Source organism: Glossina fuscipes, unplaced genomic scaffold, assembly GCF_014805625.2.
Source record: "Glossina fuscipes isolate IAEA_lab_2018 unplaced genomic scaffold, Yale_Gfus_2 0, whole genome shotgun sequence".
Lineage (NCBI taxonomy): Eukaryota > Metazoa > Arthropoda > Insecta > Diptera > Glossinidae > Glossina > Glossina fuscipes.
The window spans coordinates 16,644,540-16,663,637 of record NW_023998414.1 but is presented as its reverse complement, the minus strand read 5'-3'; the positions used below and the strand labels follow the sequence as shown (position 1 = coordinate 16,663,637).

Sequence of the window (19,098 nt, the reverse complement as noted above, 5' to 3'; positions counted from 1 at the left end):
GTAGTGTTTGTTATCTAAAGTTTGGAAATTTAATTTATTTTCTAAAAATTTTATTATATTCAGTTTATAGCACAAAAACCTAGAAATTAGACATTCTCTGCATTTAAGGCGTCGCCTTTCGTGTTGGCCCCTATATATGTTAGAGACTAAAACATAGACCTACGTGATTCATATTCAGTAAAACTGATTTCTTTGTCAATTTGCACTTTCATGAACCGATTTTCACCATGAAATATGAAAAATTATCCCTCCTCCCCACGTAAAGATTCAGTTCTCATAGCAACGGTTGTATGAAAGGGAGCTCAACAATTTTGCACTAACCGGATCGAATTTTTTATATTAGTTTAGAATGTCAAAGTACTATTACTCAGCGAATTTTTTCGAAAAATGTTGAAGTTTTGCAATTTTTTTTCTATATAACGACTTGTTAACATAAAGCGTGATATGGAATGTGATCGAAGAGATGGACCGATCCGAGCCATTTTCAATAGCGTTAGTTCTTGGATCAAAGCACGTTAGTCTACCAAATTTCTTCATCATATCTCTCGCAAATTGCGACTTGTATAGCATAAGCATAAATACACTGACGGGTATCAGATAGGCAGACAAGTTTAAACCGATCCGGAAAATGACGATAAACTGATTCATGCAGTGGATGACAGGTGTATTGCAAGTCCTTCTGAATGTTACATACATCTTTACCAAAAGTGACGTAGGGTGTAAAAACCGCTTGAAACGTAGTTGCGTATCTGATGTAGTTTTCCTTGTTTTAATATTTTTTCACCTGAAATTTTCATTTCTCACCTCTTCGTATGACAATATAAACAAAAAAAAAAAAAAGGGAGGAAAAAAAACGACTTCGTTAAAGAACTCGATAAAATTCAAATGAAAAATTGAAATGAAGCAATATTTGCACTTATTATTAGCGTAATATTCAGCTGCTATTATAACGAATTCTCGGAAAGGCAAAAACTATGCGCAGGTGTTGACTTTCCATATGTCCGAATGAAAACGCTGAAGAACAAGTAAATATTGTTATTATAGTGCGATAAGGGTTTCTATATCGGCGAGCATATGATCTCGGTTATCCGGCAACCTTTTGAAAATATTTATTATTAACTCATACGATGCTTCGCTTACGGCTTCTTTTGATTTAGGAAAAAATTCAAAATTTCATGTACTAGACTATCCTATCCTATCCGGGAAGAGACAAAAGTGCATAAATTTTAAGCAGCGCAAAAATTCTCATAGTTTGCTTTCTAAACTTGATTGAGTCCATAAAAATTTTGACCATATTGTAAATCGTTTGCCGTTCAAGTTTCTTATCTTGTAGTTTTTACACTTAACATCACCTACAAGGGATACAAGGGTATATTTAGTCTGTAAGGATGTATGTAAGATCTAGAAAGATATGAAATAGACGCGTTTATCTAACCTTCCTTGTTCGCTTGTCGGTCTTTAAATCTTGTGTTCAACCTCCAGATGGCAATACTCGAGATATTTTGTTTAAATCTGGTGTTTTGGCCCACTATTGAACGCCCATGAAAATGCTTCGAATCGGATCACGCCTTACGTCGAAAAGTCTACGCCATTTTATGGCGGGCGTTCGAATGCAAGTGAACATTAAGAGCACGAGGTTAACTACGATACATTATTTAATTAATCACTTTCACGTGATGCTAACGTATAACATCGGAAGTGCCCGACCACCATATAGAGACGGACAGACAAGCTTGGATCGTTTCAGATAATAATCCTTAGTCGATGAATGTGATAAAAGGTGCGTTTATCTAGTACGTCCGCGCAAGCATAGTAGTATAGCCTGCGCAACGGACGGTTTAGGGCATAAGGAAATTTATATATTTTGTGAAACATGGAGTTATAGTCTCGCACCGATTTACTAGATTTTTAAATATGAACTGAGGATTTCATTAAGAACGATGTTAACGTGCGTCAACAACAACAATTTTGTTACATTTTTTTTTTCGTTGTGTAACGTTCCAGAAAACTTTCCCTACCGATTTCTAAGCAACGCGGGATCTACGGGCCAATTAAAATTCATAAACAATAATCGGATTAGATAGTGAAGTAATTTCTTTAAAGAAAAAAGGAAAGATTTTTTGTTCGTGAAACTAATCGGCGACACCTTGTTGCAGTTGTTTAGATAATTTTCCTATGAAATTCTTTTCCTTTATTAATCTATTAACACAAAAAAATCAAAATTATGTCAATTTTAAATTTATGTACATGTGAATGGAAAGTGTATCTTGTATACAAAAAATTTACAAAAAGAAAACAAATTTTATTTTCATTGAAAACTTGTCGTGTATTGTCTTGTTCCATGCGCTACCTACGAGTGCACACTTGAATAACTTGTTGCTATTAGTGAATGTTGTTCATTTTGTTAAAGTTAAAGTTTATTACCCTCGTACCAAAAAAAAAAAAAAAAAAAAGTAAAAACACTATATGGTAAGTCAAAACCTATCGTTAAAGACCCTACGGTTATTCATGTAACGACTACTCAAAATGAGGCATTATATGGAAGGATGGATCTACTACTTTTATTATACCTATCAATTAAAAATGATTTTCTGAACCGATCTAAGCGTGTCTCTCCGTCTGCCCGCCTGCCCGCCTGCCCGCCTGCTATCCCTCTCTCTATGTAGGCTTCTCTTCAACCTATATGCCGCAATTTCGGCAGTCGCCGACTGCTAGTATTTCGGCATACTAATCCGGCATGAAAAATTTGAATCGGCTAGTCCGATTTTTCGAACCTTCGCCCAAATACAACCACCGCCACTGCGAAAAGGAAGGCTTCATACCGGAAGAGGCTCGAATTCTTATGTTTTAACGAATGACAGTCGGTTCGTAATGGTAATTTGGCATAAAAATTAACTGTAAAAAAATTTGAATCACTCGGATCTAGTTTTTTGACATCACCTCTTCTAAAGTAGAAGAAGAGAAGAATAGAGAAGAATAAGAAAATATTTGGCAGGAAAATTAAATTTACTCGTCTATCCACGGTAGCTTTCGGCATTCCGTTTCAACAGGATAATTAGGAAATGATGAATTATGCTAGATAAAGTAACGCAAGGTATTTGGTGGTCGGTTTTCTCCGACTATAATATTCTTACCTGTTTTAATTATATAGTGTTTTATTAAGAAAAGCTCAGTTACAATTGCTATCAGCCGAGTGTACACTAATCTACGAATTAGCAAATAAATCTTATGATAAAAACTTTTCAAACTAAATTAAACAAAAAGTAGAAATAATATAACTCAGCTAATTTGTTGAGAGATTATTAAAAATGCAAATTTTTTTTTTCGGTATAATGAGTTTTTGAAAAGAACGCTTTCAATGTCGAGTGATCGTAAAAGTGGTCTGTCTGATTGAAGTCTGATTCTCAAGACATAGGATTCGAACTTGGAGTAAAGCACGTCAATGTTACTAAAGTTCGTCAAAATATCGGAAAAACGACAATCCGCGGGTTAAACGCAAAAATATTTGGAAAGACATCAGACAGACGGACGGACAAACCATCAATTAAGAGTATAATTCTGCTCGATTGGTATAGCAAAAGGTGGGCCTGTGTGAATTCCTCCAAAACTTAGCATGCACTGGTGCTTACGTGGTGAAGGTGAACATAAACCGGGGAAAAATTATATGCACATTGAGTTCCAACAATTATGGTAAAAATATATGCGTTTAGGATGAAATCAACCAACAAGCAAAATTCAACTATCAATGATCTGCGATATTAAGGGACTCGGAATAGACATTCTTTGATAGCGTTGCTCAATATCAATATCGAAATTAAATGATAAGGTTTCATAAAGCAACCAAGTTAAACGGAGAGAATATATTTGTGCACCTAATAGCTTTTGATTACAAGCGTGCGAACTTTTATCACCTATACGTCGTGGTACATGGGTATGTTAAGTTCGTACGAATGTATGCAACATTTACAGGAAATTGAGATATGCTCACCTGTTATTGCAACAATCGCTTTCTGAATTGGTTTAAGTTGCTCTGTTCCTCTGTCCACCTTGTTTACTTACCTTGTTCGACCTACCTACGTCCGCAAATTTTCGAAAGATAATTTTTTGATGAATTTTGATACACTGACGTGTCTTGTCATTGAATATGGATTGCATCGAAGCACTTTTTCGAGCAATTACCATAGAACGTACCATTTTGAATAGTCGAATAAACGGCGAATAAATGTAGAACGGTGTAGACTATTTAATGGTAGCCCATGGCCCACTGTTGCCTTTGTATTCGTTAAATTTAATCTGTAACTTCATTCTGATAACATCTGTCAACACACACACACACACACACACACACACATTTCCACATTTTCATTTCAATTGATGAGCGAGAAGAATAAGAGAAAATAGCTGAACAAGAGAGGAAGGGGAATATACTTAAACGATGCTAAGTCAACTAAGAATCCTTTACCGGTCGATGCATTATGAAGATTTTACAATTTTGTGATAGACAAATGGAGCTGGAGTCATACATAGGTTACTACGTCATACCAATTAAATTCTACGAATGAAATTTAATCCGTTTCCCGCATGCTTGACTTAAACTACTATCCATTATTTATAAATGCCAGAGCCTGTTGATGAAAATTCGACAGGTACTTTCTTTAATTTTCAACTGAATTTCAACTGAACTCTGAACGAATAGATCAAAAGCCATGCGTCTAAACATGCGGAAAAATATATAATATTCTCATAATTTTGTATGGCATGTTTATCGCGAAATAGTGTTTATTTATTTATTATTATTATTATTATTTTTTTTTTTTTTCATTAAATAAAAGAAACCACAAAAGAATGTTCGCACAGATTAAAGCGACGATCAATATCAGAACATTATATGGGTTAAGTTACATATACATATACATATATATATATATATATATATATATATATATATATATATATTTTCTTTGTTTCCAAAGTCATAAAATTATAGTACAAAGAAATTTTCTCTGGATCATATAACAACAACTTCAGCGTTACTTACTTTGAACTTCAATTTTAGTTTTCTAGTTTGAATTTGATATGGAAACTTAAATGAAAAGTTCATGGATTATATAAGCCTGTGTGTGTTTCCCCGCATTCGCATGAGCACGTGTGCAATCTCAAATCGAACTGCGAAACATTCATTCATACGAAAACAGATGTTTAAGCTAAATCAGTAGTCAGTGCAATATTTCCAACTGTAAAATATTCAAAAGTGTGCAGTCATCAAACTCTTTATGTACAAAAGCTTAAGGGCATTGGAAACTGATACTTAAATACCAGTGAATATTTAAAAAAAAAGCATTCATCCCTCATTTTCGTCATGCGTGAGAGAATAACCGATCTAACGCGTTTCAAGCGAAGGCCAAAGCATTAGCCTGAGCATTGCAGTCCTAATTCCTCGTTCCGTGTTATATCCTAAACCATTTATTGTACATGGTTTATTAAGTTTGTGCGGACGTATGCAACATCCAGAAGGGGATGTATGTCTGCCTGTCCGTCCGGGGTCTGTCTGTCCAGGTAAATTTTCGTTCAAGCTGCAGATAGCAATTTTTGAGATATTTTGATGAAATTTGGCACGCTGACGTGCTTTGGCCCAAGGACGAATGCTATTGAACATGGTTTCGATTCCCCATATAACGCCCTTTTGCGAGATATCGTTATATGGAAAAAAATTGCAATTTTCAAAATTTCGCGACAAGACTCGTTCTGTAATTGTGTTTGGGCATTCGAAACGGGTATGAAAAATTTATTTTAGGTGCGACAATTTTTGAACTCTCTCTCATATAACCCATCCTACGAGAACTAAATCTTTATATGATAGGAATGTGTAGTAAATTTCGATATTTCATACTGAAAATTGATTCATAATAACAAACTGACAAAAAAAATCAACCTTACCGAATTTGGATCACGTAGGTATATTTTCCGGATACAGCGTACGGCATATAAGGACTCCTTCAATATGAGGGCTTCGCATCAAAATAATATGTAACTTTTGTTGTATTATCATCAAAATAAGTAAATAACCATATTAGGTGAAGCGGTGTAGGGTGTCTTATATCGGCCTTGTCCGACTATAATGCTCTTATTTCTTTTAATATGACCACTGAGTCAGGGGATTCCACCTATTGATGTTACAGGTGACGGTCAAAAAGAAGTCAGGAAAGGGAGGGAGGTGGTAGAGTGAGGCCAATCGTTAATTGTTATGCTTTTGCCGACTCACTAATGTCACGAGAGATGTCTAGTGAGAGATGTTCTACGTGAACGCCAATAACAAAAAGCCCTCAAGAAATGCTCGACTAGTTAATCTGCCTTCTCTGTCTGCGCGTTAATCTGCCCTTAAGAGGAAATGTTATGCAAACAGTTTCGTTTTATCGCCCATTAACTATTAAAGCAAAGCTGTGTCAAAAATAAACCAGCACCTGTACGTCTTGAGAGTTATGTTGTCACACGTCCAAGGCATCGAACGTGTAATTAATAACGCGTTTAACGACATTTCAGATCCGACAGCAATAGTGCTCGTTAGTGCTCCCTATCTGTGAGCCATAATGATCTTTGTAGGAATGATCACCACTCAAATGGGGGCAAACCATCGATTAGAATCATTTTACCTTTATCACTTTACTAAAACCTTCTTCTTTCAAATTGCCGATAAAACAGCGCATAGCGCATGTTTCATAGGTATATACTTTCTTTTTTTTTTGGAAAAGCAGTTTTTTTTTAAAGGCTGTTTTAAAAAATGGACTAAAGGTTAAATATCTTTACCGCCTATGACATATATATACACGTGTTTTCAAAACAAAATCATTGCCGTTTATGACGCACGCATCGGAGTTTTAAAATTTGAAAATTCAAGCCCTAAACAAGACGAATTTTTACTTAGTCATATGTATTGCTAAAGACGTTATGAACATATGTGAGAAATATTACTTTGACTCACACTAAAGATAACCGAAGATAATCGAAATTGCGATCAGGTCTTTAGCCAGTTAAACGAGGTTTTGCCTAATTTTTTTTTTCCATCGCAAGAACAAACCTAAACGAAGTTTACCTTGAATAGCCAGCAAAAACTGTAGGTATAACATTTTAATTTAAAAATAAACTGTTAAGAAACTTTCAACCGATATCTAATACTTGAAACTTGACTTCTATTTTCTCGCTTGTTTAGTAATTCCGATAAGCAAGATCGCTATAGTAGGCCATTGCCCGCCACTAAATACCCTACATCACCTTACAATTACTCCTCAAACGGGCGATTAAATGGGAAGTGGTCGAAAAAGTTGTCCGAGGCGAATAGACGGCCAGACAAACTTAAATCGGTTCAGAATGTGATTCTAATTCTTCTAGGTAATGCATACATCCGCACAAACTTAATATACGCTTGTACCACAAGTGATATAGCGTATAAAAAGTAGCATACAAGCGAAGGGAAGGGGATTTGATGTAATTGCCTTAGAGGCTTAATCTTATCATTATCAAGCATATAAAAGTAAAGTCGTTCGTAAAGTCTTTGACTTGTACCGCCAAACGTTAAAATGGAAGTGGAAATAATGATTGAATTTTTTTATAGGAACTTGGAAGCTTATTTATTTCTATATTCATCCATTCTTCATCATTCTTCTTTGTTCGATTTTTGTTTTTCATATCGATCACCGAAGAATTGCAGATATACCCATATTCTTGATCGAAATAAAATTCGGAATCGATTTAAGCATGTCAGTCCCTGTGTGTAATGTCTGTCATAAACATTCTTCTGACCGCAAAAATGAAGCTATCGATCTCAAATATGGCAGAAGCATTAGAGGCTTTTGCACATTGGTTGATATTGAAAACAGATCAAATGGGTCGAAGGACAAGCCTGCACTGGCACGTAAAGTGAGAAAATCTCTGTTTTGTCGGTTTTTTTTAACCATTATTCATTAACGGGAGCAAATAAATGTACAAAAATTTGCCACGCCTAATCAATATAGTAGTGTATCAAAAATTAAAATTTTTTTTGCAACACCTTTACAACGCGCAAGAACAAGATTCTCGGCCAATTTCAACTCAGAAAGGCACCTAAGCATGTCCATCTGTCCGTCTGCCCAACTGTGTAGTATCTGCGATAAAACATTCTCTCATTCGCAATGAATGAATGATTCGCGTACAAATTTGCACAAGAGTTTAGAAGTGATCTAATCTTTTGGAAGGCCCTTTGGCCTACAAAGCCAACATGTCTTTGCAACGATAACTGTGAATGCCTTTGTTTTCCGTGTTTTTTTTTTTAGTTAGACATAAAGAACAACGCATACAACATATAAATTTATTCTGAAAATAGAAAAAATCAGCCACGCCCATGTTATATAGTATAAAGATTTAGTTATTATAGTCCTTTTTTTTATACATATGCAATATTATATCATTTTATACTTGTTGAACATAAACTTCGCGGTTGTTTTAGCTAAGAAGACATTTACAAGACGATCTTTGAATAGAAAATTGAAAATTTCAATAAATGATCTGGCGTGTGTAGCAGTGCAGTGCTCTGAATGATATTCAATTCAGTTTTCAATAAACCAACGGGTTTAAGATGCCATATATCACTCTAAAGCGAGTTTTTTTCTTCTCTTGATTTTTGCTAACCGACTTCAGCATATGTATATATATATATATAATTTAAAAATTAAACAAAATCGCACAATTCCTGTTTTAGAGGTATATGCTGCTAAGCACTTTACAAAAGCTATTTTTCATACATTTAAGCATACACGTTCACACACACACACACACACAGTATTATATAAACAAATATTTGGCGATATAAACAAAAATACATAAAGATTTGTTTTGCGCAAGCTTTCCTAATGTATACATGTGCATATCTTAAACGAGCGAATGTCGACTTGAGTAGAAAAAAAGTAAAAAAGACACAGTATCGTTCACTTTGGAATGAACCCCACCTTAAAGCAATAAATTGGAATTGTAAAGATTTTAACTTAGCTTAAATGTGAGCGTATTAACTGATCAATAGAAATCATTTTTATAAAGAAAACACCTGTGCCGGACTTTAAATCAATAGTCCTTATAGGCTTTAAATTGTATACTCTTCTCTTTTGTCAATCTTTGTCTGGGGATTTCGACTATTTTTTCACTGAAACCTTGCATAATTCATACAAGCGTCCGTTAAAGGGTTGAAGGTATGTATTTGATGGTAAGGAACTCACATATCAGTTACAAATTTCGCTTGGCCAGTCATCGCCTAAAACAATATTTGCCTGCTTGTGATTTGCTACAACGACAGATGGGCGGATGTGGATGTTTTTAATCGGCCCAAATAGAAGTGTATATGGCGCTGGTCAATTTGATCTTAGTTTCGGATGAAGAATCCAACAAAAACCCTATACTTGCGGGATAAGGATTTCCAATTGGTAACTTCGTGGTACCGAGGTGAAACAGCCATCGATCTATTTTTGCACGTCTTCAACTTTGCCGGCCTGCTGACCCGCTAAATATAATTTCATCGACGTAAACCAGTTCTAGCACGAAGTGACTCAAGTCTGGAGAACACACCGTCCTGCTGCATTGTATTCACTGGAGACGGACGGACGATATCCGAGTTTTCATCGTTTTTAAGAGGAGAATTTTTTGCACGAAATTCCGCTGAATACTTTCTAACTTTTTGATGGCTTGCTGCGTTTTCACTCCAAGCTAACCAACTTAACCATTTCCATTGCTTCAGATACATTTTCTTCGCAGTTTAACTGCGAAGAACTGAAACTTATACTGTAAAGGCGCCAACGTACCAGTTACCTAAACTCAAAATTTCCGGAACCGATTTATATTTACAAAATAGTTGACGTTGACCGAATCTGTCCATTCTTATGCTGACGTTTGAGATTGTATCAAGAAATTATAACAACGCCGTAATTCTAACTCATCTTCATATTACCGCCTATTCACATTACAAAATCACCGTCAGCCTCTCAATCTCGCCTATTTAGACATATCTTTGTGAACAAGAGAAACACAAGGAACAGGAGTTACGTTCGTTTTCGGAGGCTGGTAGACGCACGGAAACCCTCACCTTTTCGTGATGCTCCCTATAAACGTTGACTGTTGCTATTTAAATTCATATTTGTGAGAGCTGCTGAGTCAACGGCCAAGGAGGGCTTAAGTTTTGCTATCTATAACTCCGCGATTTGGAAGCCTAAGAGAAGTATCGATAGAAAAACGAAATTTCTTTTTCCTTTAGGGATGTCATGAAACTTGCTCAAGTTCTGATGGACATTGAAATTTATGTGGGCTGGAGTGCAGTTGGGGCTGTGCTGTATGATCACGTACTTGAAAGCATTCTTTTCTCGAGAAAGGATAGTGTACTTGGTTGTCTTGCGCGAGATCACACAAAATTAAAATCATGAAATTGTTGGCGCACACAAGGGTCATCGCGCCCAAAAATAGGATTGTTCCAGATAATATCCCGAAGTAACTGATATAGACCTTGAGAGAGAATGGCCCACATCCATTTTCTTTCTTTTTTGCTGCTTCAGGATTGGTGAGGCCATCCAAATTCGTAAGCCTTTATATGTTCATATAAGTACATGTATCTAAGAAAGTCAGTTACTGCCAATGTGTTCTAACTTATTTTTATTGAATTGCAATGATTTTCTACAAAAAAAAAATGCGATTAGTACCAACAAGTGTTGCTGATAAGAGACAATTTTTTTTAACAGCGATGGCTTAAGAATAGAAAATTTTCAAGCACAAAAGAAATTATTTTCCTATAAATAGGCTTAATCTAGTGCCGGGTAATGTAATAATCCATTTGACTTGAGTAATGGAGTTTCGGTTAATTTCTTGTTGTCTGCTGATACATTAGGAAATACTTTTTATTTATTTTTTTTATTTATTATTGTGTGCGCTTCTTATGTACTTATATATGTAAATATTTAAAGATATTATCAACCTGGAATTTTCCAGTCACGTTCTTTCACACAAAAAATGCTTTCATTCATAATCAAATTAATGAAATGTTCCGCATAGAGAAATTAAAAAAAAATAAACAAACAATAAGAGTACAGTCTAGTCTTCAGTATACATTTCTAAATTAAACAAGAACAAATAACCGATAAACTAATTAAACAACTAATTAAACCAAAAAAAAGCAAATAAAACTTAAAATGAATGAAAATTCGTTGGTAGTCCAAGGTCCTGCTTGTATACCTAACGTACGATTTAAAGGCAAGTAAATAGCAATTTGGCACCAAAAGGTGTCCTATACCTTTTATCACATTATTTATCATAGCCTTCAGGCCGACTTTAGGTATCATTTCTCCAAATGTAATCAAAATGGGCCGCCATTGCGGACATTATTAGGTAGAAGCGATTAAAGCGCTGTTGCAAAATTTAAGAGAAAAGCTAAAAATCGAAGTCTACCACCGCCTGTCAGCCAGCAAAGTTGTAAACTAAAACTTGGAGCAAAAAATCAATTAAAGGTCTTAAGAAGCTAACGTATACCATGGGATTGAGTTCAAATGCAATGCAGTTGTGTTTGCTTTTTTTTGTTGTAGAAATTGCAAATACATTTATTGTGACTTCTCAAAAGAGAGTCTCATTGTTTGCAATAGTTCAAAAGGAGAATTACAAAAAATTATACCACGTTTAAATATGTTGAAATTTTTTTAAAATGAAAAAAAAATTTATATAAAACTTGTTTACTCTGTTTGATAAAAGATATGAATTACTTTTAAACTTAACGATTTATATTCCTAAATAATAGTAATAATAATAATAATAATAATAGTAATAATAGCAGTGGAAGACATGGTTTTGCAATTGAAACTTACCGCGTTTTGTCATGAGAGTGACGGAAGCATTAGTAACGCCTTTCAATTTACTAACGTGCGTTTCGATTTTATTAACACATGATGCACAAGTCATGCCAAGAATTTCAATTTCCACTTCAACTTCACCGCTTTCCGGTTCGTCGATTATTTCAGAAGGGAATCCTAATTCTGTTATAGATTTAGCAATATTTTCTGGTGTTATGACATTGGCATTGTACTTAACTTCAGCCTTGGCTGCTAACAGAGCCACCAATACACTATCAATACCATAAATCTTTCGGCAATGTTTTTCTATGGCTGCCACGCACGAAGCACAAGTCATTCCCCTTATATGAAGAAAACATTTTGATAAGAGTTCCTCATCTACTGATACAATAGTTGCGTGGCCGTTAATTGGGGAGGTCTTAGTGTTACCGGACGACACCTGTTGTTTGACACATTTTGTAGGCGTAGAAGATTTGCAACTTACTGAAGTTTTCGTTGACGTTTCGCGGTGCATAGATCTGGGACTATTGCTTGACTTTTGTTTTACTTTGGCATCGAAGCCCATATCGTCGATCATTTCAACTATTTGTTCTGGAGATAATTGTGCGGGATCATAAAGAACATCGGCATTTTTTTGCGCTAAGTTCACAACGATTTTTAAGATTCCTGCTCTACTGCCAATATTACTTTCTATATTATTAACACAGGATTGGCAGGTCATACCCAGCACCTCCACCGCACACTCCTGCGGTAAACTGTCTTTTTGCCCATCCAATTCATATTGACAGTCGAAGCCCATATCATCGATTGCAACGGCAATTTGTTGACCATCTGTTATTGTAGAATCATAATCAAAATAGCCAGCATTTTCTTGCAATTCCACTTTGACCTTTACTATGCCTGGCTTATTTGAGATATGTCCTTCTATGTTACGCACGCACGACTGGCAAGTCATACCCTTAATCGGCAAACGTATTCGTTCAACATTCTTTGGCGATGAGGTCGCTGTGTCAATTCCGTCTACAATATCTACAGTATGCAGTGATTCTATAATTTCATCTTTTGCATCTTTTATTGTTGCAAACGGCAGGATTTGTTCCATTGTTTGTTTCTTTAGTTTCTCTCACTCTCTCTCTCTCTGTCTTAACACTTTATCTCGCGTAATTTTTGTTATTCCTTATGCACGCCAAAACCATGAATGCAATCGTTTGAAAATCATAATATTCTATTGCTGTTATCCTATGTTTATTATTTTTCTTTATTCCAAAATTTAAAAATTCATTTTTTGCATAAGGCTTACGAAAATTTTTATCACTTAATTTAATTTTGCGATATGGAAATTTTTACATTAAATTTTTTCTTTGTTTGTTTATAGATTAAGAGGTATTAGAAAAATAAAATCTGCTTTTGATCGCTACCACTATTCATTGGCACGACCCCAACTTTATCCGTTCACTATTTCTAATAAGCACTCAAAGAGACTTTTACCAGCGTTGCCAGCGAAAAAAAACCAACTGAGAAAATTTAAAAAATGAACATTAATTATCTATAATCTTTCCAAAATTTTTTTGTTTCTAATATGAAATTTTTTTACAATTGGCAGCACCAATACGAATTATAAAAGTATGAATTTAGTTCTTTTTTCGTACGTATCTGTATGTCTGCATCCATAGAATTGACATAAACATGTACATATGTATTTGAAAGTGAGAAAGCAAAGCACGTAAAATTTATAAAAAGAAGAATCAATTGTAAAGGTATTTAAGTGTTTTTTTTCTCCTAGTATTATTACATATATTTACGTATATTGTTTCGCACAAACTTTGGTGACAGAAAATGTACACATCTTAATTTGTTCAATATTCTAACTAACTTTTTGGAAGAGAAAAAAACGACTGAAAAAAATCAAAAAATTGCTTAGATTTATATTCATGATATTCAAGATATTCAATATTCATGATATTGTTAAAAAGTGATCCTCTCTCAATTTTTTTTCTCTCTTTCCCAGGGTTTTCTGAGTGTAAAACAATGGGAGTAATCACGTATGAAAAATTTTGTAGGGTAATCACGTCTCTAAAAGTTAACTTTCGTTTGCGACTAAGCCGATAATTGATAAACGTTTTGGTCCCGATCGCGTAAGACTTCCGTGTGAATTTCGTTACCATCATTTATATGTAAATGAAAACGCAGAAAAAAAATTATTATTTATATTGAATTGCGTCTGTCAAAATTCGAAATGCAACACCTGGTTCTCCTCTCTGATAAATAAACAAACCAATCAACTATTAATGAAGAAGTGGACAAGTATTTGGCGAATAAATTGCCGAAAAAGGAAAAAAACATTTTAAAAATTGATTATACGCTTACTCTTCACATATATTTCATATAGTTTTGCAAAATAGAACGGAAAGATCAAATTTATATGAAATGGAAATAAATTGCATTTTTTAAACTAACGAAGCTAACAATTGTATTATTTCTTAAAACAACACATCTACATGTTTGTGCGTTTAGCTTGATGACGCAATGATGATAAGAAATCTTATAGCGAAGTATGTACATTGATTACTTACTTATGCTCCGACGGCCACATTTAAAAGTTTGCAAATTGAAAGTCTAGTGCTGATAACGATTGAAACGAGAATTTAATCTATTGGACAGAAAAGGATTTAAATAAGAGATTGATGACAATCTTCTGTATCGTCTTTCTATGCCTTAAATAGTTTTTTTTGTTTTAGTTGAATAAGATGAATTGTTAACCTTTGCATAAGTCGCTATTGTTTCTAGTTGACCTAATTATGGGAAAAATGATCGCAATTGTAAATAATGTATATACATTAAAACATAATAGGGTTGCGAGCATCATTGTCATTATTTAATAAAGGCAAATATTTTCTAAATTTTTACATATTTATTATTTATACATTTAATATATACATATATTTATTTCTATTATGAAAATTATTAATGAAATAAAGAAATAGATATTAATAAAATAGAAATAATAAAAATTTATAGTGAGTGTTGACGCTACATTACTTTCGATTGGTTTTACAAGTTTTCAGGCAGTGTAAGAGAAGCTCTTCTCCCGCAGAGCTCTTCTCCCAGCAATTCTCTGTTATGAAGTTCGATTTTCTTCCATAAAATTATGCGTCCAAGCATTCTGCCTAATATTTATATATTGATAACCAAAAAGGATTATTTATTAACATTTAACAGTATATTATTTACTTTTCACAAATTCAAAAATATATTTACTTATTTATTTTCGTTTGTTGAGATTGCCAATAAAATATGTGGCTTACATGCCCGATCAAAACAAATTCGCAAAAATCTCAAAGGAAAAAAATTTTTTTTCCAATTTTTGTTTCGCGGCACACTCAAACTTCTTTGATTAATAAATTTGATTTTGTAATTACATTTTTTTTTTAATTTTTGGTCTGGTTTGCAAGTTAATGATAGTGTTCGAAAATTATTTTGTTTTCAATTTACAGCTGCGTTCTCTTATAAATGCAACCATGAACAACTAATACTAATGCGAACAGTAAGCTCTGTTGCTTTCGCATAACTCGAAAAATATGACTGTATTTCACAGCTGTTGCGCCTACGCGATCCCAAAACAGCAATGGTCATCAACCAATACTGAATACTATCCCATATGCGATCTCAAACCAGAGGAAGGACAAAAACGTAGCTGATTTTCCGATACGGTATTACCTCCAGCTTACGCTTTTGTATTCAGTTATGCGGTAGGTAGAACCCTAAGAGCAAAAAAATGAAACTTGCCAGCGATGTCTAGAAGTAGCGATATGTCCAAAATGAGTTAAATTATTATTATAATGAGTAAGGCCTACAATAGAAAATATTTATGTGCGGCTGTTAATTTTTACGTTAGAATAAAGGAGTCATATAGCCTGTAAAATAGAATGTTGTCAACGGCAGATTTGAAATGATTATTGGCGACAACAATGCATGGACAACTAAGCAGGCAGCACTATTTCGCAAAAAATAAAGAGATCGCCTAAAATACCTTCCTTACCTTTATCGCATGAGATAAAATAAATTTTTTTCCGCGCTGTTCGCAGATATTTCTTCCATTTGAACTTTAACAATGTCTATAATTACATAATTTGAAATAAAACATAATTGATATACATGACAAGCTTTAAAAAAGCTAATGTCGGTGAGCGCACCAAATTATTTTGCCTGTGTTAATACGACTATGTGTGCCTTTTAGGATTTTCTATATTTTTTAACATTAACTACGAAATGAGCGAGAAAAAAAATTTGACTATTCACATTTACACACACATACATTAGCGGACTCTATGTTTAGAAACGGAACACATTACTGCACTGCAGCATTAGCAACAACACTGGGATTATTGACAACTTCGCCAAGAGCATCTAGTACCTCTTTGCGGTAATCATCAAAATCTCCGTCAATTTCATTTATCGTCTGCTCTTCTATCACATATAAAGCACAACCTGTTTCACGTATAAGACGTTCATCGTGCGATACTATTACCACACCGCCCTCGTATTCGTTGATGGCCTCACCAAGAGCGTCGATAGATTCGATATCCAAATTATTCGTAGGTTCGTCAAGTATAAGAACGTCAGGAGCACTCAAGCACAATTCAGCTAGAGCTACGCGGGCCTTTTGACCACCGGATAAATCTTTCATTTTAATGGTATGCGCATGGCTTACCAAGCCAAAAGAACCTAGAGCTTTACGCGCTTTTTCATGCGGTAAGTTAAATAGACGCTGCAAATATTCAGCCGCCGATTCTTCAGCAGTTAAATGCTCCCCAGAATGCTGATCGAAACGACCAATCCGCAATCGATGATTTTTTCGAACTTCTCCTTTTTGCGGATCCAATTCACCCAACAAAAGTTTCAAGAACGTTGATTTTCCAACACCATTGGGACCCACAATAGCCACCCGACTCGATAGATCAATGCCAAAATCTACGTTCACAAACAAGGGTCTTTGGCCTTCAAATGCGAAAGTTGCAGTATGCAACCCCAATATGGGAGGTTGCAACTGTGAGGGTTCAGGGAACCGAAATTTGACAATATATTCCTTGGGCTTTTCCAGTAATTCGACGGGGCCCTCTTCATCTTCTTGTTGGCGCTGCTGCTTCGATTTGTTTTTCTCCTGTTTGCGAGTTAAAGTTTCTTTTTGCTTTTTCTCTGCTTGCTTCTTTGACTGACCGTGAGCCTTAAGTTCCTTGATTCGTTTCTCTTGCTTTTCGTATTCTTTGATCATTTCACGACGCTTTTGTACGTACATTTTCTTAAACATGGAATAGTTGCCTTTATAGTAATGCAATTTCTTTTGATCCAGGTGTATAATTTCATTACAAACATTATCTAAGAAACTTTGGTCATGAGAAACTATAAGTAAAGTCTTTTTCCAACCTTGCAGATAATTGTCCAACCAAATAACAGCATTCAAATCTAAGTGATTAGTTGGCTCATCCAGCATTAAGAGAGTGGGCTCAAGATACAAAGCTCTTGCTAGAGAAACGCGCATTCGCCAACCGCCGGAAAACTTGTTAGTGGCCCGATTTTGCATTTCTTCATTAAAACCTAAACCTGCAAGGATACGACGTGCTCTGGCTTCAGCTGAGTAAGCGCCAATTGCTTTTAATTCATTAAAAGTATCATTCAATTCCTCTTGGATGCTCATATCTCCGGACGCAAATTGTTCTTCCAACTTTTGACATTTATTTAATAAGTCAAGTCGTTTAACATCGGCCTCTAAAATGGTTTCCACAGCAGTTTTATCTGTTGCTACAACTTCTTGCTCGCATAACAAAACGTCTATGCTGGGCGGTATTGCGAAGGCACGCATGGCTATATGACGCAACAAAGTGGTTTTTCCATGTCCATTCGGACCCACCAGACCATAACGGCGGCCATGAGCGATTAGTAAATTGGCATTAACAAACAGATCATTACCTATGATATACTAACATATTTAATAAATTTTATCTTTGAACCAGTATGGGGAGTTAACCTACCTTTTGCTGATATGGTAAAATTCTCAATTTTAATATCCACAGCGTGCTCAAGTTGGGCTTTTTGGCCTGCACTTTTCTGCACTTGAGACATAGTAAAATTGCTGTCTAGCTCAGAATGCCCAGAGCCGCCTTTTTTAGTTAACAATTCCATTTGTTTTTCATACTCCTGCTGTTTCTTTTGTTTTTTCTTTTCTTTATGCGTGAGCTTCTTTTCCTTCAACTTGTCTTCTTCTGTTTCAGCCGCTGGTTTTTCGTTTTCATCCTCCGATTTTTCCGATATCAACTTTCTCTCATTATCTTCATTTAATTGATTTTCTAAAACTGAATCATTCTTATCGCTCTCGTCTAACGCTAGTTTTTCTTCTATTTCCAAGTTAGCTAATTCTTGTTCAAGGATTTCAGCTTCTTCGTCTTCTTCTTCATGATCGCTGAATTCAAATTTGCTCTTTTTTTGTTGTTGCTGCATTTTCTTTTGTTGTTTCTTGGCAGCTAGCTGAGTAATAATAGGCATTTCTTCGTCTTCCTCCTCGCCATCGTCCTCGTCATTGTCTTGGCGGCCATCTTCTTGTACTTTTTTTAAAATATCTCCAACATCGTCCTCATCTTCACTGAAATTATCTTTCTTTTTATTTCTTTTCGATTTTTTTTGTTGCTGTTTTTTCGCCACTGGCTTGGTTGTGATAGATTGTTCATCCTCATCATTTTTTGCGACATCATCATCATCGTCACTCATATTTCGTCGCGCGTTTTTCTTCGCTTTTCTCTGCTGTTGTGGCCCCTCATCTTCACCTTCCTCCTCATCTTCATCACTCCAGTCATCTTTTTTAATTTTTTTTCCGGATTTTTTATTAACTTTCTTTACGGGAGCTAAAATTTCTTCCTCATCGTCCTGATCACTGGCTGCTTGTCTTAGATTGTTTCTCTTTTTGTTTACAGTTGACTTCTCCTCGTCGCTCCACTCATCATCTTTACTTTTTTTACCTTTCTTCCCTTTCTTAGACGTTTTAATCGAGCTGGTTTTGCTGTTTGTTGATGTTATACTCTCCAAGTCATCAATTTCCGGTTTCGTGTTTGATTTCATAAACTTATTGGAGGAGAAATCTTCGTCTTCAGATCCGCCGCCACCACGTTTGCTTTTCTTGCTTTTTTTATCACTTGGTTTTTTCAATTCATTTTCGTTATCATAATCATCAAATTCAGTTTTTTTGTTTTTATTTCGATTT

General features: G+C 35.0%; 2 protein-coding genes across 2 annotated transcripts in view; both read right to left on the bottom strand.

Annotated features, from left to right (window-relative positions):
- The window catches only part of LOC119633659 (copper-transporting ATPase 1), a 17,386-nt gene extending 4,256 nt beyond the window's left edge, over positions 1 to 13,130 (bottom strand). The window contains exon 1 of the mRNA XM_038027322.1: positions 11,862 to 13,130. Within this exon, the coding sequence (XP_037883250.1) occupies positions 11,862 to 12,948 (1,087 nt within the window). The 5' untranslated portion in view covers positions 12,949 to 13,130. The remainder of the gene's footprint in view (positions 1 to 11,861) is intronic.
- A 2,821-nt stretch (positions 13,131 to 15,951) lies between these two features.
- On the bottom strand, positions 15,952 to 19,082 carry LOC119641030 (ATP-binding cassette sub-family F member 1; the record flags this gene model as incomplete). Its single annotated transcript, XM_038039448.1, has 2 exons — positions 15,952 to 17,813; positions 17,876 to 19,082. Coding segments are annotated over 2 exons (2,826 nt in total), but the record flags the coding sequence as incomplete, so codon positions are not given.
- Positions 19,083 to 19,098: the final 16 nt, after the last annotated feature.